Source organism: Barbus barbus (assembly GCF_936440315.1).
Source record: "Barbus barbus genome assembly, chromosome: 25".
Lineage (NCBI taxonomy): Eukaryota > Metazoa > Chordata > Actinopteri > Cypriniformes > Cyprinidae > Barbus > Barbus barbus.
This window is the reverse complement of record NC_136753.1, coordinates 5,030,603-5,057,469: the sequence shown is the minus strand read 5'-3', so window position 1 is coordinate 5,057,469 and position 26,867 is coordinate 5,030,603. Positions and strand designations below refer to the sequence as shown.

The following is a 26,867-nucleotide window of genomic DNA, read 5'->3' as shown; positions in this document are numbered from 1 at the left end:
AGCGGGAGCTGGATCCATAGAAACGCATTGGTTGCGATGCCGTGAGCGTGAAATAATGGCCAAAATAAGGCAGTTCATCTTTTTAATAAATACAAAAGTACATATATAACATCTGAAAAATATTAAAAATTATTAATTAAAAATTCAATGTATTAAAAAGGAATAATAATAAAAAAATAATAGAATACAAATTTACTTTATAGTAAATTATAATTATAAAATGGTGAAGGATAGAAAATCTACCTATCTTGACGTTTACAATCTCATTATTTAGGGAATTACTACATTTTCTGGTGATATTGACACATTTCCGAATCGATTCTTTCGAACGGTTCGTTTCAGAGAACGATTCAGCAATTTACGTGATGAATTAAGTACGTTCAGCTGTCACCCTGGCGTCCCACTTTACACACTCAGCTTTTTTGCTTTATTTATTTTGTATCTCTGTCGTATATGTGCTGATAAAACTAAACTAATAAAATCAAGCTGTTGATATATTTCGAGTAAATTACGTGGAAACTTTTCGCCACGTTGTCGTTTCGTTCAAAATCAGTGAAAAGATCCGACTCCTATGATTCGTTTAAAAAATCTCTAGCGTATCAGGATGATTAATTGGATAAAACAATTTCCTTACTAAAATTTTATTTTTAACCAAGTTCATGTGTATCTGTCTTGTTACAGGTAAGTGGTTGCGGTATTAGACATTTCAGCTATTGCTAGTTTTAAGTATTGTCGTGGATGATTGTGTCTGGTCTGTTTTTAACATGTTTCAGTCTCTCTTGTTAACGATAGACTTGGATCAAGCATCTTCTGAATGAACTTCAACAGGGATTGTTAGTCTGGGCCGCACAGCGCCCTCTGTTGCCATATATATAAAAGAAACCCTACTTTTCCATTCAAAGGTTCAACTTCTCCCTACTGGACATAGAAATAAAGTGGTAGACATATAATTATCTGGTTTATAAATAGTACATCGACACAAAACCTTCAAAAAGTTCCTGTTATTTTCTCAGAGCTATTAGAAATGCTTCGAACTTCTAAATGACTTATTCATAACTAACAGAACTCAAATTAAACAATACTAGTACACCAACTACATTGGCATAAAGTGTGTGCATTCTTACAATTAATGATGACAATCTTAAAGAAAATATATTCAAACTTATGTTTTATTTCATTAGTTGTAAAATAGTCCCATATGATGGTTCGTACTACAAAAACAAGATTGTGTCAAATCCAATCCACCAGCCTCCTCTCCCACATAAACCTTTACAATCTGGAAACAGAACAAAAGTCACAATAACCAACATTTCAAAAGATGTATCGAACCAGCCTCAACGAAGTCCCAAATAATAGGACTGATCCAGAAATGCTCTAGAGCCACTTCTCCTGAAATAACTGCACTGACTGGATTGTAAAATGACACTGGGAAAGCTTCTCAATCCAGTCCGAGCCTAGTTTTGATCTGTATATTCAGTCAAACAGACACTCTATTGCTTGTAGAAGATAAAGTGATACTATGCTGGCCCTTGGCAAGTGGAAGTTTTCAGTGGGTTGAAGTAGCTTTAGTGTACCTTGGACCAGACCTTTAACCAAATCCCTAATAAATCAGTTTCTAATATTAACTTGAATTATTACATCTTAAAATATGTTTGGAAAATCTCCCTGCATCAACAAAAGATAAAATGTGGAGAAAAAAAGAAAATGGGCAGGAATAAAGCATGACCAATAATGTCATCTTCAAATGTGACACTTGTGAAAAGTGATGGCAGTTAGAGAAAAAGACTTAATGTTCCCCTTTTTGGAAATGCTGTAGCGTCACAACAATGGAGTGCTTAGGAATTCTATACACAGAATTCCAATTCTAATGCCCCTGTAAGTCATGAAATTCTCCACGGATGTATTCTCAAACCTAAGCGTACAAAACTACTTCTCAGATAAGGGAGATGTTTTTTTTTTTTCTTCAGAACCCTGAGAAATAGCTGCAAATCGAATTGGTTTCTTTCCCAAAACCACTTAATCTAATGTAATGCAGTTTCAAATGAAGCTTTGGGCCAAATAAAGCATTTCAAACAGTCACCAGTACATGTTGTGAAAAACGCAACTCTACAAAAGAATTGCGAAGCTTTTTAATTACATTTTGAAAAAGGCATTGCGTTCCAGTTGAAATGTAAATCGAGTGCTTCAAAAGAGTTAATAGATTCATTATGAAAGTACAAATTTGTTGCACTCGCTTAGAGTCCGAATCGAAATGACATTTCTCCGTAACGGGGAGGCAGAAATGCTTAAACACAGGCTTTGACAGTGACTCTTGATCAAATTTGATGAGGATAGACAGTAGGGCGAGAGTGAAATGTTGACGTTTTTGCTCTTCGGGGATTTCGTGAGACGGTGTCGCCTCTATTTAGCTGCAACTTCATTCTCAGCTGGTTGGCCTGTAGCAGTCTCTGCAGTTTTGGAAGCCTATAACAAAAAGCATCAGAAAGACACATGAATGAAGAGCACTGACTGATGGTATTCAATTATGCAAAATAACCAGAATTCCATGACACTATAAAAAGTTACAATGCACCCATAAAAACCTGCATGGCTGTCATTTCTTTGTGCAGGCTGACAACAATGACTATTTTTCATGTAATTATATAATGTATGTGAAAAGTCAAGCTCCAAAATGACAAAAGCACCATAAGTCTCAAGGCCTGTTCACACCAAGGATGATAACTATACTGATAATCCATAATGATAACTATAACAATATAAGCATCGTAAAACTATGATACAAGTATTGTAATTCTATGAGAATAGGAAGTCCATACCACAACTATAACAATAACGACAGAGGAACGATATTTTTCAAACACTTTCAGAATGATTTTTACCAGCTGATGAATGATAAACACACTGACAGCCAATCAGAATGCATCCTGCATAAGCATTTAAAGATGCAGATGACATAACTGCAGGGGTGCTTATGATAAACAGAACGTTATAGTTAGTATGGCTTCAATACATTTATCATTCTTGGTATGAACAGGCTTTAATCCATAGAACCTGCATGCCATTATCTGAAGCCATATAATAGTGATGCAGAAAACACAAACTAAAAATGTAAGAAATTTGCTGAAAATTTCTGTTGAACCTAGTTTCTTACAGGTGCAAGTGATCGACAACTTTATAATGGCTTCTTTCTTCTTGTTTCGTTATATTGAACTTCTCATTTTGTGTTTAATGGAAGAAAAAGTCATTTGTTTGAGAACAACATGAGGATTGTTCCTTCTTCCTAAAGCAAAGGCCTCACCTTCTTTTTCTTCTTCTTCTGTGCCTTGCGACTTGCAGAACTCTGGATCAGAGACTGAAAATGACAGAAAAAAAACAAAACATCATGGAAGGAAAAACCTTAATTTATTCACCTTTTTCTGTTCGTAAACGGTGACATTTTTCTGTGAGCGGGGGTTAGGCAGGCAGAAAGATTCCCCTGACCGCTTCACTAACGCTAGCTATGAAGTTTAAGAGAAAATCAGATTTTACCCGCATATGTAAGGTCACTCAATGTCTGGAACCGCGATTGTTATTTGAAAAGGTTAACTTTTCAAGGACGAAACAAGATTGTCCGACCCGCACACACTTTAACTTAAAGCTTGGTCGATCTGACAGGATTCCCTTCAGTTGAGTACTATACATCTAACGTGTATAGTAAAGACAAACGCACCACGACTATCTAGTCATGAAGATGTTTATACATTTCAATTTCAGCAGGCAACTATTTTTACAGCTACATTATTATTCCAGCCACAATTAATCACAACAATGTATATACAATTACAATACTCAACAATCGTGAGATGCATAAAAAATCTTTAGACGCACTCATAACAACAAAAGGCAATACTTTATTTAACCTTTTCTGATAAGTGTGTGCTGCAAACGCGAGCATTTTTGACTATCGCTTCTGTCCAGTGTGCTCGTTTTATCGTGTTTAACCACAGTTGTCGTTTTTTTTATCTGGCAGTGGCAGCAGGTATGCGATAAAATTTCTATTTGGAGCCTCTTCTACATCGATTCTGGCCCCCAACATCACAACAAGACGATATTTTAAGCTCCTTGTGTAGCCGAATCTGTGCTGGTTTGAATGGGCCGCCTCCAGTTTTCCCTTTGTTTTGCCTCCAGCTAGCGCTGTGACGTAATCGTGACGTTGACGCAAAAAGGGTCTATAGTCAATTTAAATGGAATAGATGGGTCTAACGTACCTTCAGTTCAGGATCTTGAACATCATATTCAGACTTGTAGAGTTCTGCTTCAAATGGTCCACTGGTGATTCTCAAGGGCCCATTGGCCATCAGCAGCACTGTGAACTTAAACTGAGCCACAAATTCACCTAAAGACAGACAGAAACGGGTGGAAAGAGAGATTTACCAGGTAAAGAAAGAGGTCAAAGCAGGAAGAAATGCCGCAATGATAATGAGACTGACCTTCTTTCTCGTTCAGCACACTAAAAGGCTGCAGGAGCTCATGTTTGGCACACTCCACCACTCCCAAACGAGCCTTTCCTTCATCCTCAAACGCCCTGCAGGACACAAAGTCTACTTTGTTTACCAAATCACCATGAAATCTAAACCATCGATTTATCCACCAAGTTTTAAAGTCATTGTCCTTGCATTCTCATGTGATGATACAAATACAGAGCACACCCGTCATCAAAAATCAACAGCATTGTTCTTGTATCGTTCGAGTCAAAATGTACACCAAAACACCTGCTTGATTCATCGAAGAACAGAATATCTGATTCAGATGCACTTCTTGATTTAGCCAATTAAACCAAACAAATGGGAGAATAGTGCTGCTGCCCACCTAAGAGTGAAGGGCATGGCGTCAAAGCGCCTCTCCACCTCACTGAAGAACATTCTTGAGGTCTTCATTTTCAGCCCATACTGCTTACTGGGGTCCCGTTTGTAGATGGTTGTCCTCTGGCCGCCATCTCTTGCCTATTAGTGAAATCATACAGGTTAAATGTCCATTTGTCTCTACAGTATGAGAAGTACACAATCAAATCTCCTGCATTACAACCATGCAGAACAGATTTAAAATGCCAGTCATTCATAACCGTGTGATTATTACATGCCTTTCCCTCTCCTGTGCTGATCAGCACATCCACGGCATAAACTTCATGAACTTCAAACTCTGCCTTCTCGTGGTCCTTCCTGTTATGAGACAAACAGTGGAGATTGTTGTGCTTGCCCTTGAAAATCTCTTTACTGACTGTTATTAATGTTTCATATGTGATTACTTGCTTCTTAAGTCAAAAAAATCCACCCATAAACTTTGCCATGCAAAAATCTCATAAGAAGCCATTTCTAATAATACTAAAATACTTATTCCACCTTTAACTGCAGATATTGTAAGTAAGCCATTTATTGACCAGTTTTTCTAAAATGTATAAACCCTGTGGCTCTGAGGTGTCATAAAAACCAGCTCTCTTGGATAGAGATGTTTGAGAACATTAAGAAATTCAATAGTCGGGTTTGTTTTATACCTTTGTTGATCTGTAGGGTTCTGGATAATGGTCTTCTCTCCATCAATAATGTGTTGCTTTAGTTGATGGGACAGCATACCTATCCATGAAAAAACAAAAGAGAGAAAAACTGAATATTGGCACATGCGTCTATGAATAATGAGCAGATCAAAGTCACACATTCCTGTTGGCACCTGTAGATACTTTGGGTTGTTTGTCTTTCATGTTTTATGTGATTAAATACAATTAAAGGGTTAGTTCAACTCAAACTGAAGCTCAAACAAGTTTCATTTCTATCATATTTGATGTTCTTCATGTATGTGTGTTGTTGATCAATGCTTATATGTGAATAAATCTGTTCACCATATAAAGCCATCTTGGATTAAATCGCTCGATTCATATGGATTACTCTTAAAATCTCTTTATCGAGGGGTGAGAACCAGAAGGGCGTAAGTGACATTTTTGGTGAAATGTAGATATATACATCAAATGAAAGCTCTTAATGAGCTCTTTCTACTGGCAAAAGCACTGCATTCATGAGTTTACAAATTTGTATTATAAACAATAGAAATCAGTACACAAAGCAAGATCAAACTATGGCAATTTTTTTGTTTTGGCTCTCCTGTAAAGTTGGTGAAATGTCACTTACGCCCTTTCTGGTTCTCATCCCTCGTTATGAACTTCTTAATGCATCAAAGTTTTGGCTCCAAGGACTTTCAAAGTAGGGACAGAAATCTCTCAGGTTACATTAAAAATAACTTTTTTCTATTTCAATAATATACCAAAGTGTGGGTTTGGAACGACAGAATTTGACATGAAAGACATGATGACATTTTTGGGGGAACTGTCCCTTTAAAGCAAATATCAGATATCAAGCCAGTCCCGTTTTTGTACAAATAATGCGTTTTCATTCTCAGTTTTGCCAAGTAATGAGTTTACTAACCACCACACCTTCAAACTCCACAATATTCTCTGGATGAATAATGTTTTAATTGCGGTTGGGTTTTCCCAAATGATATAACAGCCGTAACTCACCCTCAATTGGATTGCACTTGAAAGACTGAGCAATCTTATTCCAGGCCTCTGTTACTTGAGAGTTCTTCAGAGGTAAATGTGGCAGACAGAAAAGACAAAACACTTTGCATGAAAAACAGACCATCACCATATAAGACAGTTTTTAAAACATACTGAACTATTAGTGCAATCTTGTGTTGAGGAGCTTTCAACTCATGTTCTCATAGATGTTTAAAAGCTTCAAACTTAAAGGGATAGTTCACCTAAAAATAAATTGTGTCATCATTTACTCACTCTCAAGTAGTTCCAAACCTGTATGAATGTCTTTGTTCTTCTGAACACAAAGGAAGATATTCTGAAGAATGTGGGAAACCGTAGTTCTGGGGCACCATTGACTTCCATAGTATTTTTTTTCCTACTATGGAAGCCAATGGTGCCCCAAAACAGCCTGGTTACAAACTTTCTTCAAGATATCTTCCTTTGTGTTCGGCAGAACAAAGAAATTCATACAGGTTTGGAACTACTTGAGGGTGAGTAAATGATGACAGAATTTTCGTTTTTGGGTGAACTATCCCTTTAAATATTTGCCACTTTAATTGTGAAGTACGTACTAACCTGGTTGCCAGGTTTGACGAGACGCAAAGCTGCTTCAGCACACAGGTGTGCTGCTTTGATAACATCAGCCTTCTTTCCTGTCACAGGTGCTTCCTGAAAGAAATCAAAATCACATCACAAAATTACAGCATAATGCACATTCAGCTGAAAAGTCACTAGTTTTGTGGCAAGGTTTATTTGTGACACTATATTATATTGTGTCACTACTTACTACCAAACAAATGGGCATTTTGGTTGACTTACTATATTATGCAGTAGAGAAAACAGACCAATACAAGTGAAATGAAACTAGCAAAGCCATGTAGAAAACTGTTTGCCTGGGACGGAGGAAATTTTTCAAACGTTTTAGGCCATGAAATGATACAATTGACCAATTAGTAGCATATTTTCCAGAGAGGTGTGTGAGTATTATCATATTATATTTGCACTTTTAGGCATCCATACAGCCATGAAACTTTATAAAATGAGAACTGTAGTAATGGTGAGGAAGAAAAGCATATATATGCACACGAACCTTAGTAGCTCCAATAATCAAGCTATGGGCCACGTTGGAGATGAAGCCGTCGACATGTACTCCTAAATCACTGTTGAGACAAAAGAGAAATTTAGGAGAAAAATATATACAGGTGCAGGGAAACCTGAGCAAAGCCTATGTGCTTTCAGAGAACAATGCAAATAATCAGCAAAACTTTGAGCACCTTCAAATGAATACAATAAAAATGGTCTTTAAAACGAAGTACCAGACCATCAATATGTCTTGCCGTAATAGGAAATACATTGACACAGACAATTACAGTTTCTCTAAGAGATTCCAGAACACTTTTTTTGTTACAGAGTCTACATAAAAACACTTATTAAGTGTAATATTAACGTGCAAAGTTGCATGTGTGGATCACAAAGAAACAAGGGAACAAGCAGGAAGACACAATCGGAAGGGGTTGAGACGGAGAGTGGAGAACACTGCAGACAAGATGGGCCGAGTAAGAGGAAGGAGAGTGACTTGAGGAAAAGGAGAGGAAGGAAAAGACATAGGGAGGTTAGACAGACGCAGACGAACTGGAGAGGGGAATTTGCCTACATTTTGACCAAATCTCCATCTTTCAGCGTGTAGTCTGGGTCGCTCTTCAGGGGAGAGAAGTGGCAGACACAGTTATTGACTGAGACACTGGTGGGGAACGCAATGCCTGCAAGAAAGGACAACCACCAATCCTCAACAAAAAGACCTTCTGCATAATGTGTGAGGAGAGAGAGATATATCAAACGAGGCCTGCAGATTTCTCTGGAGGAGTCTAAATCTGAACCCATCTATTCTGAATGGGCTCACTCACTCTCTTACGAACCACAAGCATTTAGCCACGTCTGCATTTCTGTCTCACCTTTCTTCATGTCCTTCTCCCTCTTAAAGATCTTCCCAGTCTCTGCCATGATGAAAGCATCTCCTTTCTCACAGAGGCTGAGAACTGAAACTCCTGGTTTGGCTGCATCGATGACGACCCTCAACACCTCTAAAAAGAGAAGAACAAGACCAATATTTAAGGGCAAAAAAGTCCATTGTCTATAGGGTATTGATGTTAGACTCACAAAGACGTCAATTTCAAACCAAGCAGCTTTCTGTTGGTCAGCATGGTGAATGTGCACCACCAACCAGAACCCCATGCAAAATCTGCATGGGAAAGTCTTCTGAGCTTCCAGATCACATGGAGTGCTATTGAAATGACTGGACTTGAAATGCTTGTGAAAATTTGCAATGTGACGGCACCTTCAAAACGTTAATCAGAAAACTGAAAGGAGTAAAACCCACACTAAATGAAAGTCCAACTAAACCTTCTAATAACATAATTGGCCATAGTCATCTAAATAAATAGGCTTTTGAAAGGGAGAAGCAACATTTATAGTATGTTTTATTGCTGAAGTCAAAGGCTGTGCATTCATTCAAACCGAACAGTATTTCTGTGCAAAATTATTGCTCACTTGTTAGAAATCATAATCAAATTAGAAAAAAAATTTAAAAAAATTACCCAGATTACATTAAACAAGGCTCGCATTGAGAATAAACATGCTTTGTGCAAATAACAATGGCCGCATTCGAAACTGCACACTTCCCTGCTATACAGCATGCAAACAGAATAGTGTGTCTAAATTCATAGTATTCATAAAACAAGGTAACAAGTGTTCACGGTGTGTGTGTGTGTGTTCACTGCTGTGTGTGTGCACGTTGGATGGGTTAAATGCAGAGCACAAATTCCGAGTATGGGTCACCATACTTGGCAGTATGTCACTTCACTGAAGTGCACATCCAGTGGACACTTTACTATCCCATGAGGCCACTGGAGAGCATTTGTAAATGCCAGTGAAGTAAAGCAACTGATGCTGGTGGGTCACATGACGATGATAACATTAGGGCTGCAAAACGATTAATCGCGTTTAATCGATTCAAAATAAAGGTTTATGTTTACATACTATATGCGTGTGTACTGTGCATATGTGAGAACATATTTTACCTTAATATATACATGTGCATATTTACATATATAGTACATAATAAATATACACAGTACACGCATATAGTATGCAAACAAACCTTTATTTTGAATCGATTAATTGCAATTAATCATTTTGCAGCCCTAGAAAACATACTGCATTCATACTATAGAACTTTTTTTTAATGGTTGCAAAATTCTTATTTGTTTAAAAGTACCACCTACTCAGAGAGTGTCCAATTTTGAATGCAGCTGATGTTTTGCACACTGATCATTGCCTGTTGAGAGCATAAAACCACAAATTCAGGGGGTGTTTGAGGGGTCGTCGACTCACACTAGACTTTAAGCACGCTAGATTTCTTCAGGCACTACAACAGATGTATTCATAGATGCGTGAGACTCTGCCAGATGGGATGTGAAAGCTCTCAAGTCACTGATTTGCCACAGTAAGGCAGCAGTGGACATATCCATCCAGACAGCTCACTAATAACCCATGCCTTTGAGGACTAACCTCTAGCAGCTGGCAATGCCAGAGCCACAAGTGTCCACTGACATGCACTGAGGGCTAATGCTAGCTAGCATTAGCACCAGAATGAGTCCCTCCGTTCTGTAGGACTGCAAAAAAGTGTACAGACTTTATAGACATGTACAGGAGCAACAGCTATGCATTTAAAAGAGGTCTCGTGCGGCTGTATGCAGCGTAGGCCAGGGCGCCGGGGTCTCGTGTCCCACGCCGCTCATCGCGTCCTAACACATGGCATGCGTGAGAAAGCAGCGTGGAGGCCCGTGTCACCGACTATACACCTCCTGCACTCAAACGTCAACTCACGGTTGGCGATGTCACCGCCCATCTTGTACTTGGTCACGACCAAGTCCTCAGCGATTGTCTGGTCTTGCTGCTCGTTGTCGGACATCGTTGCACCGGCTTCCGAAGCGTTTTCTTGGCAGTACGATGAGCGGACAGCAGAAATCGGTCACACTACCACCAGGCGGCTCGCCGACCGTCCAGCTCCGCCCACAGCATCCACGCACTGCGTAGCCACGCCTACTACGCAGCCGCGTCACAGGTGTCGTCACACAGAATGGCGCCAAAACCAACCGAGGCTTTTGGATGTTTTCCAAAAAAGGGCACAGTAGTCAAATTTACAGCACAGATTGTTTCAAAGCATCTGTATTGAATTATGATTCTTTCCAGTTTCACAATACACCTTTACGAATAACAAACCGGCGTTATCATTGTTAAAATCAACCACAATAATTCCAAGCAGCACACATTGAAAAAAATAAAAATAATAATAGCTTACAATTAATATATGCAGAAATAAATTATATAAAATAATAATATTATTATATAATTAATATTATTAGATTTATTATATAAAATAAATACATTATAAACTAAACTATATATGGTAAATTGCAAGTAATATAGAATTTTAAGGCACTTCTTATTTTCAGTTGCTTAAAAGGATTGAAATAAAATCCACAAAACAATATTACATTTAATTAAGAAATATCGCATTATTACTTTAACAAAAATATTATTAATAAGGTTAAATTGTCAGCACAAGACTTCTGATTTTCTGTTCAATTGATAAGAGATTATAATACACAATAATAAATCATAAAACAGGCTTGTATAGCTGCCAGAATGTTTTCATCATTACAGTATCAAACAGTAAGGCATCTCTGAAAATGAGGTTGGATGAATTCATAACTCACCTGCTCAGAGGTTCCCCATCTCAAACACACACAGATGATAAATCTGTCTTGGTCTCCATGGGAATTGTCCTAATAGTTCTTATTAAATATGTTTTGAGACACTACTAAATTTTAACAAAACACAAAGAAAAAAGGTTACGAGTATGAGAGTAAAAGCTTCAAATGTTCAGGTTTATATAGAAACATTTTATTGAAAGTGTAAGGTAAAAGCAAATAAAAAATCATTTAAAACCGTTACAAAGTAGAGAAAATACTTTAGTTTGACGTGTGTACAAAACAATAGTTTTATTATAAAAGCTTGTTTACTGGCCATTTCATTTGAAACATAACAAGTACTTCATTATGATTTGTTCAGAAGGCATGCACAACAAACACCTCATAGAAAAACACCTTTACCCAAATTTAATTAATATGCTACTCAACTGACATCATCATTTGGTAACACTTTACAATAAGGTTCCATTAGTTAATGCATCAACTAACATGAACAATACGTTTATTACAGTATTTATTCATCTGTCTTAAGATTAGTTAATGGGAATGCAGTTGTTCACTGTTAGTTCATGTTAATTCAGGGTGCATTAACTAATGTTAACAAACACAACGGTTGATTTTAATGCATTGCATTAGTAAATGTTGAAATTAACATTAAGATTAATCCATGCTGAAGATGTATAGTTAATTCTTAGTTCATGTTAACTAAAGTAGTTAACTAATGACCCTTATTATAAAGTGTTACCCATAATTTTATACATTCCGAATGTAAATACCTCAGATTAGATGTATTTTGAAAATTGCATTTAAATTGTGAAATAATTCGAGTGCAATCTGAACAGATGCACAGTGGTTTGGTAGCTGCTGACTGAATTGGGCACTTCATGAACACACTAAATAACAGATATTTAAGATGAACACTAACTCTCAAATGCACAAACAGCAAGCTTATGGCTTCACTTAATGAGTACAACAAACTTGGCATTAACAGAACATCAAGTAACCACACACTTACATACATATCCAGATGTAAATATCAGTGCATTCAATGTGTAGCTCATAAATCTGGTCATTCTGGCACCTCCACCATATCAAAAAAGAACAAAGCTGCTCTTGTTTAAATGCATTTAAACCAAAATGGCACATTTTTTACATTAAAATACATTTGACATCAAAATACATTTTGTCAAGATTGCATCAGTTTTTCTCTGGATTTGAACCAGTAAAGTAGTGCATTATTGAATAATATGCTGAACATTCGTCACTGAAGACAGTTCAACTTGCATTTGTTCATTTGCATCAAGTTCCTTCACACCATTCTCCGTGACTATGTGCGGACAGCATTGGCTTTATGAAACGACCTGCTGTGCCAATAGTCAGGGTTATCGAAAGCTTTATGTTTCATCCCTGCAGGAACTTTTAAATACTCTTCCGGCCCCGGGTTCCGGGATTCTTCCGTCAGCCCAATACTCTCCTCATCTTCTCCATCCAGATTCTGGTATTCGGCTGCAGATGCTCCACCTGCAGCCAATGAGTCCATATCCTCGTATTCATACACTTCTCCTTCCCCTTCCCTTAACCCCTGAACCCTGAGTGAATTCCTCAGCCGAGGCTGGTGGTTAGTGTACTGATAGTCTTCCTCCACATATTCGTTTTCATCGTCTTGTGGCGATCTTCTGTGAGGAGGATGAGAAACCGGTCTTGGGAGGTGAAGTTTGAGTTCCGTTTTGGTTGGTGGTCCTGCACCACCACGTATGTCCATGTACTCGTACTGAAGCTCCTGGAGATCCAGATCGCCGTCTGTGTACTCCGCTTCACTGGACAGGAAATCGCCATCGCTGTGACTCCTTTGGTCGGTCGAGGACTGGGAGAGACCGCCGCTACTTTCTGAGCCCTCGATCGACGATCTCTTACTGGGTCTGCTGGACGCTAGAGATTTGTGATTGCTGTACAAGCCAGCAGGGTTGAAGGAGGCGCTGCGGTTGCGTGGCGGTCGCTGATTGTAATCTTTGAGCTGCCCTGGTATATGCCCGAGAGACAGGGTCTGGTTGTTCATATGCTCATATTCATCACCTGCAACACTGCGGGCCTCCAAAAAGTCGCCGGAATGACCTCTTGAGAGTCTCCTTTGAGAACGTTTTGCACGAGAGGATGCAAATAGAAGAGTTTCTAAAGAAAATCAAAATACAAGAGATGTGTTAACATGAGTACTCATATTTATGGAAAATTATAAAAGAAAATAAATAAATAAAAAATTTCAAATTTAATGTAATTGCAGCTTTTTCCGAGATTTTTAATGTTTTTAGTCTCTTAAAAACAGTACTATTGTTAAATATTACAATTTAGAAGAATTAAATAATTAAAAATATATCTAACATTTTTCAATGGTAGTGTATTGCCCCCCCCCCCCCAAATAAGCAGCAAAAAATATTATGAAATATTATTACAATTAAAAAAAACGTATTTTCTATTTTAATACATTTTAAAATGTAATTTATAAAATAATTAAAAAATACAAGATGTGTTACATTTTTGAATGGTGGTGTACTGCCCCCCCCCCCCCCCCATTGAGCAGCAAATAACAATGATTTCTGAAGGATCATGTGACACTGTAGACTGGAGTAATGATTCTGAAATTCAGCTTTGCATCACAGGAATAAATTGCATTTTATAGTATAATTAAATAGATAACAGTTATTTTAAATTGTAATAATATTTCACAATATTCACTGTTTTTCCTATATTTTTTTATCAAATAAATGCAGCCTTGGAGAGCATAAGAGATGTCTCTCAAAAATATTTAATAAATCCTAATTATTTCACGTTTTGAACAGTGGTGTATGCTATAACTGTAAGTTTATATCTCAGAATGTGATTTTATATCTGACAACATAAATTTATTACAGAAACAGGCTTCCACAGACTTTTCAATCTTGCTTCAAAGGACTTCCAAGGTTCACAGCATCAAAATTTTGCATAAATTGTTGCATAAAGGTTACACACACACTGCTGTAATAGCTTATGCTCACCTTTCTCTGGGCTTTCACCAAATCCAGGCAGCACGTATCCATTTTGGTCCTCTTCTTCTTGAGTTCCTGTGGAGGTTGTTTCCGGAGGTCCTAATAGGCTGTCCCGCCCAGACATGTAAGCGCTGTCCTCACGATGTGTGACCCTCCTCATGCTGCCAACCATCGAGAAGTCCTCGTTCATTTCCAGCTCCACCGCAGTTCCCCGTCCCTCCGAGCTCTCAGAAACAGTGCATCCAGAGTCCAGACGGGACCGAGATGCACATCCCGTCTACAGCAAAATGAGGTGGACAATATATTGATTATAAGTTGTATATTAAGCCATATGTTCTTAGATAAGTGCATTACTCCTCCAATATTCATTCCTAACACATCAAATGTAGTTTTAATGTGGATGTATGATTGAAACCTCACCTGTGCTGAGCTCTCCAGACCAGGCGTCATTGGTAGATATCCAGCAACATTGGATGGAGTCAGACTTGACTGGTGTAGCAACAAAAAGAAGTGTGTCAAAAAAATATGTTCGTTATTTATAGAGCCTCCACAAATCATCTGAAAATATACACTAATGTTCAAAAGTTTGGGACCAGTAAGTTTTTTTTTTAAGGAAATTAATATTCTTATTCCACTAGAATGCATTAAATTTACCTAATTAATTGTTGCAAAATATTTAAATTTCAAATACTAAAATACTATTCTTCTTCTGATCCTTCTGTTTGAGTCCTGACGTATGATGCTGTCCACAAAAATATTAAGCAGCACATAGTTTTCATAATTGATGCTATTAAGAAATGTTCTTTCTTGAGCATAAAATCATCATATTAGAATGATTTCTGAAGGATCATGTGGCTCTGAAGACTGGAGTAATGATGCTGAAAATTCAGCTTTGCATCACAGGAATAAATGAAATTTGAAAATATATCAAATTAGACAACTTTCAATGTAAATTCAATGTAAAATGCAGACTAAGTGAACATAAGAGAGGCTTCTTTCAATTATATAAAAACATTTTGAATAGTGAATGATGTCTATTTTATGATGTCTATTTGTCTGTTGGTCTCTTTTCAAACCTTCACATATTAATTCTGATCAATATTATAAAACACACCCGATGAGAATCTATACGCAATCTAGAGAAACTCTTAGATGGCGTTATGTAGCGTGGCATGTCTGTGGTCTCTTCCAAGACTTCATCTTCCTGGTGCTCCAGTGCCACCCCTAGAATGTCCATCTCAGTTCCCCTCTGATGGGACTCTTCTGAGGCCGGTTCAGGAGCTCTGTACTCCTCCTAGTGGTGGAGCACCAATCAACAACAGTCATTCAAACCAGTTCCAGCTTGACCAGGTAAACTAAATTAAGTACTCCGTCAGTTTGACTTACTTTGATGACGAGATATCGGGAGGGGTCTCTGGCCATTCGGGTGAACTCATTGGCTAGCTCCTTGAAAGTTGGCCGAACATTTTCATCAATCATCCAACCTGTAAAATAAGCCGATAATTATGTATTTTGTCAAATACATTAAATAAAAAAAAAAAATAATAATGTTACAACAAATGAAAATAAATAATAAATGCTTCAAGTGAATATAGGCTCAAAATTATAATGAGCTATGCATGAAAAATATATGAAAAATGGATATTCATTTCAAGATTTGCTACATATTACATTTAACAGTATTTTTAAATTGTTGACATTTTAAGCATACACAAGCATATTTCATTACTGTTAAATAATACCAAAAGATATAAAAATCTAAATATTAAATGAATATTCAATATAAAATTTAACTTAAACATTTAGAAATGCTGCCTTTGCAACTATCGGAAATAAAATGTTGTGCAACCCTAATTTTCATTTACAAACTTTTCATGCTAAGATCTGCCAGAATGTATATGTAGCGTGTCAAGATGATAAATGAGATGAGGCACAAGATCACTGCCACTTTGCATTATGGGTTATATGAAGACTCAACTCACATTTGACCATGAACATGTAGACATCGATGGTGCAGATTTGAGGCTGAGAGAGGCGTTCCCCTTTCTCTAACAGATCAGGTACTTCTTGTGGTCGCATAGCAGAGTAAGGCTCCGCCCCATATGACATCATTTCCCAGACTGTCACACCTAGAGATAGAGTGACCTCTTATTGAATCGTCAGATCCAAAGTGCAGTGTTTTACAGTACCATTTTATGATGCGACACATGGACTCACCATAGCTCCATACATCACTCTGGTGTGTGTATCTGCAGAACAAGATGCTTTCCAGGGCCATCCACTTAATTGGCGTCTAGAAATGACAAACATTAGGAAAAAAGTGATACTGGTTGAGGAACTGCTTTGAATATAGTAGCAGTACATATACACTAACAATCAAATGTTTGGAATAATTACGATTTTTTTATGTCTTTGAAAAAAAGTCTCTTATGATCAACAAGGCTTCATTTATGTAATTAAAACACAGTAAAAATAATATTGTAAATTACTATTACAAGTTAAAAGAACTCTTTTTATTTGAGTATTTTTTAAATGTCATTTATTCCTGTGATCAAAGCTGAATTTTCAGCATCATTACTCCAGTCTTCAGTGTCACATGATCCTTCAGAAATCATTCTATATATATATATATATATATATATATATATATATATATATATATATATATATATATATATATATATATATAATATGCTGATTTGAGCTAAAAAAATATAGATTTATTTCTGGATTAAATCAGACATCTTTTGTAACATTATAAATATCTTTATTGTCACTTTTAATCAATTAAATGCGTCCTTGCTGAATAAAATTATACATTTTTTTTCCATCTTTCTTTCCCCAAACTTAGTGCATCACAGTTTCCAAATATTAAGCACATCTATTTTCAACATTCATGGCAATAATACATTTTTCTTTAGCAGCAAATCAGCAAAAACATTGGAAAACCTGTATTATTTCAAACTTTTTAAGCCTGCTTTACCTTCATTTCATTGAAGAAGTATTTCTTGTCATCAGGGTAGAGGAGGTCAGCGATGCCATAATCAGCTATTTGAACCATAAAGTCGCTCTTGAGCAGGATGTTGCGGGCAGCCAGGTTCCTGTGGACCATTCGCTGCTCCTCTAGATAGTACATACCCTAGGAGGGAGCAAGCGTGGAAAGACTTTAGTTGTTTAAGTGGGCTTGAAATGATCTGAATACCTCAAAACGCACTTTGTGTTTCTCTCACCTTGGCAATCTGCACACACCAGTTGAGCAGTCTCTGCGGGTTGAGGTGGTCTTTGCGCTGCCGGATGTGCTCCAGTAAAGAGCCCTGTGGGCTGAGCTGAGTGACCAACTGCAGACTGGGCCCGGGACAGATGCCTAAGAGCCGGACTATATACGGGTGGTCCAGACTCCCCATAGCCAACATATGCTGCAGGACAGAAAGAAATCATTTTAGTATGTGGGCTCATTTTGAATGTTTTTATGTGGTTGTTTTGTAAAAAGGTATTAATGAATAGTTAACATTCTGACACAGTAATACAAATTAATAGTCATCAGTTTCTAATTTAAAACTTCTATGAACAAAAATTTCACAATTACACAGTAATTGTTTTCATGTATTAAAAGTTTGAGATCAGTACTTTTTTTTTAGTTTTTGAAAAAAGTCTCTTTTTTCTCACCAAGGCTGCATTTATTTGATCAAAGTTACAGTAAAAACAGTAATATTATGAAATATTATTACAAATTAAATTTACTGATTTCTATTAAAATATCTTTTAAAATTAAATTTATTCATGTGACGCAAAGCTGAATTTTCAGCATCATTACTCCAGTCTTCAGTGTTACATGATCCTTCAGAAATCATTCTAATATGTTGATTTGTTTATTTATCTAAAATGTTGATTTTCTGCTCAAGAAACATTATTATTGTTATTATTATTAATGCTAAAAACAGTTGTGCAGCTTAAAATGTTTTTATGGAAACTTCATATTTTTATATTCCAGAAAGTTCCAATAAACATCATTTATTTAAAGTATATTTTTTTACATTATAAATGCTTTTGTCACTTTTCATCTTTGCAGAATAAAAGCGTTAATTAAAACAATATTTCTACAAATATGTCAAGTTCCCCAATTACTGTAAATCTATATATTTTTTTCCATTTATCGCCCACCAGTCAAACAGAATTCTTTTGAAAAGCTTTCAGATAATTACTTACCATAAGTAAAAATAAAAAGTGTAAAAATAATTGTATGCAAAATATAGTAATAACAATAAATTAAAAATAAAAACAAACAAATAAACTAATTTATTGGTGTATATAGTATATTAGTCGTGTATATAGGCAATGTGTGTGTGTGTGTGTTTCTTACATCTGTAATTTCCTGAAAGGTCTGTCGACCTGTACGGTCTTGAATAGTCTTGATAGCCACTGGAATCTTTACAGTGTCTCCCTCTGGTATCCAAACTCCCTGTGAAGAAACAAATGAAATACAGTTAAAGTAACAGAGTGAGAGTAAGAAAGAAGAAGTAAGAAAGAAAACAATGTATTATGAGAACACCCGGAGGAAATGCTTCAGTAAGTGATATGAGCTATTGTCAGGTTTCGGTGTGAGCTCATGTAACGGCATCAGAGCGTGTAAGTACAGTACCTTGTGCACAGTGCCGAACACTCCAGAGCCGAGAGGTTTGATCTTCCGTAGCTCAGACCCCCTCAGAATCCTTGCATGAACTTTCATGCCTTTTTCTCCAGGATCCAGTGGTTCAATACTCTAAAACACATTTTTAAACCTTAGAAAACTTCACAACACTTCCACAGTTCAGTTTGCTGGTTCATATGTATATGTGCACACACCTCCCCACTCTGCAGATATCTCCTCATGGCACGTTTTCTGCGGATGGCCGCACTTCTGCGATAGAGAACGCTCAGCACAAATACTGAGAATGCGAGCAGCACCCCGAATATAACGCTCAGCACTATTGCTGTGACAGGCAACCTGAAGCACAAAACACACAATTACACACTGACAGGCAGCTGCATGCCATACAACACACCAGCAGGGGGAGACACTTACCCAGCATCTGACCTGGACGAATCCACACAATCATTCTGACCTGGACCCAAACATCTGACACAGAAAATATACAGGCATCTTTAACTGATTTGCAGAAATATTTTGATAATATTAGGCATTATAATTGCAATGACATACATTACTGTTCAAAATCTGGGGTCGGTAATTTTTTTAATAAATTAATACTTTTAATATTCTTTTAAAGAAATTAAAACTTTACAGCAAAATGTGTTGACGTGTCATTTCAATAAACAAAAGGTTTCTATTTCAAATAAATGTTGTTCTTTTAAACTTTCTATTGGTTTAAAAAATCCTGAGAGTTTCTACAAAACTGTTAAACAGCACAACCTTTTTCAGCATTGATAACAATATTTCTTGAGCCGCAAATCAGCATATTAGAATGATTTCTGAAAGATCATGTGACACAAGACTTTGCATCACAGGAATATACATATACATAAACAAAACTATGCAAATATATATAGGCTCAATTTAAAATATTTTAAATAGAAAACATTTAATTGAAATAAGTTATTTAAACAATTTAAACACTTAATTTATTATTATTATTTATAACTTATGTATTTATTATTTAAATTATAGAAATAATATGTCAAATGTAACTGCAACTTTAAATGTTTTCTATTTTAAAGTAATTTCTTTCTTTAAAAAATATTTAAATATATTATTTATTATTTATTTAAATACACTTTAAATATATATAATTTGTTTTCAAATGTAATTTAATGTAAAATTTACATTTAATGCTGCCTTGTTGAAAATAGAAAACAGTTCTTTTAAATTGTAATATTCTAAAATATTACTGTTTTTACATTTTATTTATTTATTTATTTATCTATGTATTATTTTTTTGTAAAATAAATGTACCCTTGGTGAGCACAAGAGACTTCTTTCAAAATAAAAAAATAAAATAAAAAACATCTTGTAAACCCCAAACTTCTGAATAGTACACTTATGCTTGTGAGGAATAAACTGGCCACTGCATCTTATACTAATTGAAAATTAATATCTCAAAAACAGAGTTTAGAGTTCTTCATTTACTGTAAATCTGACTTTTAATTTTTTGCATTTTATGCATATTAACCCTTTATTTGATATAATAAATATATTGCACTTTATCGGACATTCTGAGTTTCCTCACCCCAGGGTGCAGTTGGCATGGCATGGTTGGCATTTGTGCTGGCTGTTGGAAAACTTATAAATGATGAGCCCATTCTCCCCCTGAACCCCCTCTGGGCATGAGGGCACACAGTATGGCCCGTCCTGCAAATGCGCACAGGCTGCACACTCATCAGCACCCTGTAGGAAGAATTAGACGGAGAGATTATTTAATAAATCAAACAATCTGTGCAAACAGTGAATGGCATTCTATCAGAGAACAATAGATTACACACCGGTCCTGTGCAGGTGTGTTTGCCGTCCTGCACCGCACACTCCTGGTGACACGGCATACACTCTCGTTTAGGTCCGGCAAACTCTCGTTTTTCACTATAGAGAGCAAAAGAGATCATTCAGGGGTCCAGAAATCTCTTCTAGTAGTTCTCACAGTACTAAATCATTCAATATATGTTTTCCTTATCTGTTTGCATTGTTACACTTTCAGATAAATGTCATTTACTATTTTTAATAATTTGTTTCCCTTGTGGGGACCACAGGCCGGTACACACACTTGTCCTGTGGGGACCACAGGACAAGTACACACACACACACACTTAATAATATATTTTTTTTCCATAATCGATTGCAGCAAATGTAACTACAATGATGATGCATGTAAAATAAATAAATAAATAAATAATGTCCTATACTGACCCTGACAGGAAGTTGCATTGTGGTACACATGTTCCTCCTCTGCTGTAGTTTTTGCAAGACACACATTGATCGGGTCCCGGACCCCAGCAGCCCTCAGATGAACACAGGGGATCACACATGTGCCCTTCTTCAACTACAAACACACAGCAATGATGAATACATTGTTAATTTGCAATAACGAATAATGATATTTTTTATCTTTAATATTTTTAGAATGTTTTCATGTTCTTTCACATTTAATAAGCGAAATATTCCAGAGGACTTCTATGCTGGAACCCTCTCCAAGAGAAGTTATTTCTTTAAATCAGAATTAAAGGGGTCATTGGATGCCCATTTTCCACAAGTTGATATGATTCTTTGGGGTCTTAATGAAAAGTCTTTATTACATACTTACATTTTTACATACTTTGGTTCAAATTTCTCAATGGTAGTTTAAACACCACCTTTTTTTACCCTGTTAAAATCAGCTCTGTTTTCAGCAAGCTGTTTTTTAGTCCATGTTGCTTTAAATGGTAATGAGCTCTGCTTGTCCTGCCCCTCTCTTCAGTGGAGTGACTGGCAGTACTGTTTACTTTAGCATGAAACTGGCTAACTAGCACTTTATTGGGAAAGGCGATGTGCAAAGATTCATAAAAAAAACTTTTTTTATGTGAGGCTGGATCACGAATGATTTGCGCGAACGTAGACACATTTTGGCAGATTGGGGATCGGTGCATTCACTTCAAAGCGAAAGTAACGTTAATCCTCTGTGTCTTCAGCGGCTCAGATGTCGGGGGTGAATGACGACTGCTTTATTCATTATTACATCCAACAACAAAACACCTCAATCGCTCAATCGGAGACATTCTTGTGTAAATAGCGATAGATGCTATTTAGACTAAATGCAAATAGCTATAGATTCTATTTACACTATATTAAAATGGCAAGATTTTCTACTAATTATACTACTTTTTGCAAATAGTGGCTATTAACTGCACCTCAGTATTGTAGTACATTATAAAACAGTATGCAATAACATATTGAGTGTAAATTATCATTTTGATTCAAATTATTAAATGGATGCCACCTTATTGGGACAATAAAGCCCTCCCTGCACCTAACGTCCTAACATAATCTTACCCGATACTTTTATTTTCAACTTTTTGATTTCCTTCATTTTAATTGAAAATAAATGCCTTTCTGATGCGATATGAGATTTGAAAAGGGAGAAAAAAAGTTCGGCAAAAGGCGGGCTCGAACTCGGGTCGATCGCGTCAAAAAGCATGTGCCTTACCATCTACACCACTGATACTGATGTTAAATAAGTGTCTTGTTTTAGTGTTGAGTAACCCAATCACACGTTAGTGGGCGGAGTTAGTGTAAATAGCCTTTGCCAACAAGGTGGGCTATTTGCAGTTAGTCTAAATAGACACTCCGTTCTTGTCTTCCCCTGCACCGGAGTCGATACAATGGTGGACTGATGACACCACACTTAGCTCACTCAGGGCGGGTCTAAGGCAAGACGGCCTTGTCAATCAACTATCGTGGGAGCGGCCTGTACAGAACTACGTCATCAGAACAGCCTGATTTCAGAAAGGGGATTTTAAAACAGGGATTTAAAAAAAAACACTGGGTGGATTTTTATCTTTATAGGATGATAAACACACTTCCAACACACATTTATGTTCAAACAACTTGAAAAGTGAATTTTGCATCCGATGACCCCTTTAAAGGAATAGTCCACCCAAAAAGTCAAATTTGCAAAAGATGATATTTTGAAGCTCATCAAGCAGTTACAGTTCTCACTGACTTCAATTGTATTTTTTGTCAGTGGGAACTGAAACCAAACTGTTTGGTGACCAGCATTTTACAAAATATATTTTTTTGTGTTCCACCGAAGAAAGAAATTAATAGAAGTTTGGAATTACATGGAGGTGAGTAAAAAAATGACACAATTTTCATTTTTGGGTGAACTATCCCTTTTAAACCACTCCCTAATGACAAACTATAGTCGTTCAGACAACCCATAACTAGTCTATTGTAAACATTGTGGTAGTACAGCATGTACTCACTGCACAGCTCTTGTGGGTGGTTGTCTTTGATGTCGAGGGGTTTCTGGCGGCGCCGAGGGCTGCTCCCGAACAGACGTGTCCAGTTCACAGTGTGGTGATAACAGAGCTGCTTGTTTCCAGTGATGTAGATGCCTCCGTCACCCATTCGTTTCAGTGAGCGAAGACCCAGGGACTTCAGCGTAGGAATCTTCATCACCAAAAGCGAGTAACCCCTAAAGAAGAACATGTGGAAAGGTCATTTGAAAAATAAAAGACAAATGAAATTACATGGTTCTATCAAGTCAACATGAAATTAACTGACACTAAGTTGCAGGCTGTATTGTGAAGATGAATGTAAAAATCGATAGATTCTTAATTGATAAAATCAAGTCCCACTGAATATGTTTCATTCAGAAATATCAGTTAATGAGTTCAGTTTATTCTTGATTCTTTTTAGCATGAATATTTTCATTCAGATTTACATTTTAAAGGTTTGTGTTTTTTTACCAAGGCTGCATTTATTTATTTTTTAAATCCAGTAAAAGTTGTGAAATATTATTACAATTTTAAATAACTGAAATTTTTATATTTATTATTTGAAATAGAAATCTTTTGTAACATTATAAATGTCTTTACTGTCACTTTTGATCAATTTTAGTAAAAGTACTGAAAAAGTTCATAAAAATCTCATTAAATCCAAACCTTTGAATAGAAGTGTATGTCAGATAAGTAACTAATATAGGTTGTGAACACAATTTCATGTTGACTTTAAAGCCTGAGACACTGCACGATTTTTGGCTGTCCCAGACTTAAGATTGGCATTGTGAAACAATCGTGGCGAATCAGAAATCGCCATGATTGTTAAGACTCTCGAAATCCCAATCTAAAATTGCTACCAATTTAAAAAAATGAGGACCCTAGCCATACATTTCAAATAACATCTCAAAAGCCTCATTCATGGTCATCAGGTAAAATCATCATAAATGAACATTTCATGATCGACAGTAATGTTTCCATACAAGATTCCCAACCACCAATCTGAAGCTTAGAAATACCACACCACTGAGCTGATTGTAAAGCACTAATAACTAATGCAAAATATGAGATTTTAAAGATCTGAATGAGCAAAGAATGAATGAGCAAAGAGAGAAAAAGGAGTACAAGCTAAAAGCTAAACACACAATCCTACCTCTTACTGCTTATTCCTCTGGAGGGAAAACAAGAAAGCAGTACAAAAATGAATAATGAATGTCACACAACTTCTAGAAATCTCAGGCAAAAATTAGATCTTTATTATAATAATGGCTATTTTTTTGTTTTTTTTTACTTTTCCAAAGAAACTTACAAAACTTATAGGAAAAAGGAAATGTTGCATTGAGGAAAAAAGCTAAATAAATAATAAAAACGAAGAAACACGTAAAATGTAATAAAAATGTAATATGTTATTAAATACTACGATAATATATTAATAGTACTAAATTGATTAAATTGCATACTGGTTCAAATAAAAAAAAAGCCAGCTAATATAATATCTGATCCCAATGCTACATATAGTCCCAACTTAAGCGTAAGGGATTTTTTAACTGTTTAATTGTCAGCTAGATAAATCCAATCATGGATGATTTAAAGTATCATTCATGTCTGTAGAACAAACAGTGCAAGCACTGCTAATAACATGAATGCTTTGTTTACACTGATGCATTTAAGCATTAAGAAATCAGGACAGGAGGTAAATGACTAACAAACCAGGGATGGGCAAGTTGCTCACCTGTACAGAGTTCTTCCCTGTATTGTTGCTAGATTTGAGAAGACAGAAAGATCTTCCAGCTCTTCAGGCCAAGACTGAATACTCAGAATGTCTGTCAAGCAGACAGAAGACTGAGTTAGATAATGTACAGAGAGGGCTGAATAAATGACAAAGATACACAGAGATACACACCTGTTATTTCTCTGACAGTGTTGAAGATCTTCAGTTTCTTTGGATCGAGAGCACTGATATTATTGTAACTGTCTCTGCAGCGGAAAGAGAGGTACAGAAAGGTCACCATTTCTTAACAGCATGCAATGCATATTGCAACTATATTTGGGTCACTTTTGGCCAAGTGGACTTTTACAAAATAAACTCTCTTTAACTCCTTTCATGCTCTTATTAGTTCAATTTGTACAAGAGAGGGGGAGAAAGAACTCATTCAATCACCATTGTCTCAAATGTTGATGATCTCAAATCTCACCCTCTAATTCCTGTTATAAGGAAATGTAGGCTGCCCTGAATCTTAGTGCAGTTTATGAAACTGTCGATGTTCTGCGAGTCTATGGTCTGTCTGGAAGGTGTACCAGTGCCAACACATGCTGCACAAAGACAAAAAACAGAGAGAACACAGTTATGCTTGAGAACACACAAAAGATGGACATGAAGGAGATTGTGCTTGTTTCTCTACAAACAGTGAAGCACCAAATAACAATGCAGCTCATCTTTGGAGACATACAGGAGTGGCATACTGTACATTAAAGGTCAAAAACAACTTTATTGTCATTTTTAGCACATTTTCTGGAAATGGTTAAAAATAAAACAACGGTGACACATTTAGTGGATATTGAAAATGACTAAGAAAAAGACAACAGTAAATATACAAACAATGGCATTACAAGTATTACATTCAGGAAAATCAGTAAATTGTTCATAGTCATAGGAGTTTTTCCTAAAAATGCAAAAGGTTTTGTTTTTGGAGCTAGTCAGAAGTAATTTTGGTTGGCTCTACATACACTATTGGTCAAAAATTTGAAATCAATTTTTCATGTTTTTAAAATGAAGTGTTTTTTGCTCACCAAGGTGGCATTTATTTGATCAAAACTACTGTAAAAACAGTAATATTGTGAAAAATTATTACACTTTAAAAGAACAATTTTCTATTTTCATATTTCTTTAAAATGTCATATATTCCTGTGCTGCAAAGCTGAATTTTCAGCATCATTACACCAGTCTTCGGTGTCTCATGATCATTCTAAAATTCTGATTTGCTGTTCAACTATTGTGCATTATTACTGGTGCTCAATTATTAATAATGGTTCTTATTATTACCAATGTTGAAAACGTTTTTTTCTGCTTAATGTTTTTGTGGAAACTCATACATTTACTGCGATACATACTGAGGACTGAAGTAATGATGCTAAAAATTTAGCTTTGCATCGCAGGAATAAATTTCATATTAAAACATACTAAAATTGAAAACAGCTGTTTTAAATTGTAATAATATTTCTATTTTACTGTATTTATTGATTAAATAAATGCAGCCTTAGTGAGCAAAGATGTCTTTTAAAAACATTTAAAAAAAATCATAATTATGCCAAACTTTTGACCAGTAGTGTAAAACAACAGAAGTATGCACCCATTTAGATGACCGGGTAAACAAAGTATGCATGTTACCTTTCGGACAGAGACCCCCACATGGCTCACATCTTTTCAACCCTTTTTTATCCACCTCCATCTTGTCTGGTGGACAGCTGCTTACACATGAACTGCCGTCTACAACAAAGTTAGCTGAAGTACAAGAGAACAGAGCAAATAAGTATATACTGTATGCAAATTGT

At 36.2% G+C, this 26,867-nt stretch overlaps 2 protein-coding genes across 2 annotated transcripts in view; both read right to left on the bottom strand.

The window, feature by feature from the left end:
* Positions 1 to 1,144: 1,144 nt before the first annotated feature.
* On the bottom strand, positions 1,145 to 10,670 carry LOC306844617 (proliferation-associated protein 2G4-like). The gene is made up of 13 exons (XM_079376877.1): positions 10,448 to 10,670; positions 8,515 to 8,643; positions 8,217 to 8,322; positions 7,653 to 7,722; positions 7,139 to 7,231; positions 6,545 to 6,608; positions 5,531 to 5,609; positions 5,120 to 5,198; positions 4,849 to 4,982; positions 4,470 to 4,564; positions 4,248 to 4,375; positions 3,299 to 3,352; positions 1,145 to 2,463 (listed from the first exon to the last, which is right to left on the bottom strand). Exons 1-13 carry the CDS (start codon positions 10,530 to 10,532, stop codon positions 2,401 to 2,403), a joined length of 1,179 nt encoding a protein of 392 aa, XP_079233003.1. The 5' UTR covers positions 10,533 to 10,670; the 3' UTR covers positions 1,145 to 2,400.
* Positions 10,671 to 11,507: 837 nt separating this feature from the next.
* Positions 11,508 to 26,867, bottom strand: part of LOC306844799 (receptor tyrosine-protein kinase erbB-3-like) — a 28,699-nt gene continuing 13,339 nt past the window's right edge. The window contains exons 8-29 of the mRNA XM_079377173.1: positions 26,704 to 26,817; positions 25,511 to 25,628; positions 25,219 to 25,292; positions 25,048 to 25,138; positions 24,469 to 24,486; positions 23,301 to 23,512; positions 21,250 to 21,382; positions 20,832 to 20,925; positions 20,579 to 20,736; positions 19,417 to 19,470; positions 19,197 to 19,338; positions 18,994 to 19,113; positions 18,715 to 18,813; positions 17,585 to 17,770; positions 17,338 to 17,493; positions 16,572 to 16,647; positions 16,337 to 16,483; positions 15,741 to 15,838; positions 15,469 to 15,648; positions 14,775 to 14,843; positions 14,364 to 14,631; positions 11,508 to 13,503 (exon numbers count right to left, since the gene is read on the bottom strand). Of these exons, the coding sequence (XP_079233299.1) occupies positions 12,662 to 13,503; positions 14,364 to 14,631; positions 14,775 to 14,843; positions 15,469 to 15,648; positions 15,741 to 15,838; positions 16,337 to 16,483; positions 16,572 to 16,647; positions 17,338 to 17,493; positions 17,585 to 17,770; positions 18,715 to 18,813; positions 18,994 to 19,113; positions 19,197 to 19,338; positions 19,417 to 19,470; positions 20,579 to 20,736; positions 20,832 to 20,925; positions 21,250 to 21,382; positions 23,301 to 23,512; positions 24,469 to 24,486; positions 25,048 to 25,138; positions 25,219 to 25,292; positions 25,511 to 25,628; positions 26,704 to 26,817 (3,449 nt within the window). The 3' untranslated portion in view covers positions 11,508 to 12,661. The remainder of the gene's footprint in view (positions 13,504 to 14,363; positions 14,632 to 14,774; positions 14,844 to 15,468; positions 15,649 to 15,740; positions 15,839 to 16,336; positions 16,484 to 16,571; positions 16,648 to 17,337; positions 17,494 to 17,584; positions 17,771 to 18,714; positions 18,814 to 18,993; positions 19,114 to 19,196; positions 19,339 to 19,416; positions 19,471 to 20,578; positions 20,737 to 20,831; positions 20,926 to 21,249; positions 21,383 to 23,300; positions 23,513 to 24,468; positions 24,487 to 25,047; positions 25,139 to 25,218; positions 25,293 to 25,510; positions 25,629 to 26,703; positions 26,818 to 26,867) is intronic.

Bases quoted from the DNA above. Each gene is read 5' to 3' on its own strand.
- LOC306844617 (XM_079376877.1), bottom strand. From the start codon at position 10,532: ATGTCCGACAACGAGCAGCAAGACCAGACAATCGCTGAGGACTTGGTC. The intron at 7,232-7,652 runs GTTCGTGTGCAT...GATTTCTTTCAG, and splicing joins TGATTATTGGAGCTACTAAG to GAAGCACCTGTGACAGGAAA. The intron at 5,199-5,530 runs GTATAAAACAAA...GTCTCATAACAG, and splicing joins AACCCTACAGATCAACAAAG to GAAGGACCACGAGAAGGCAG.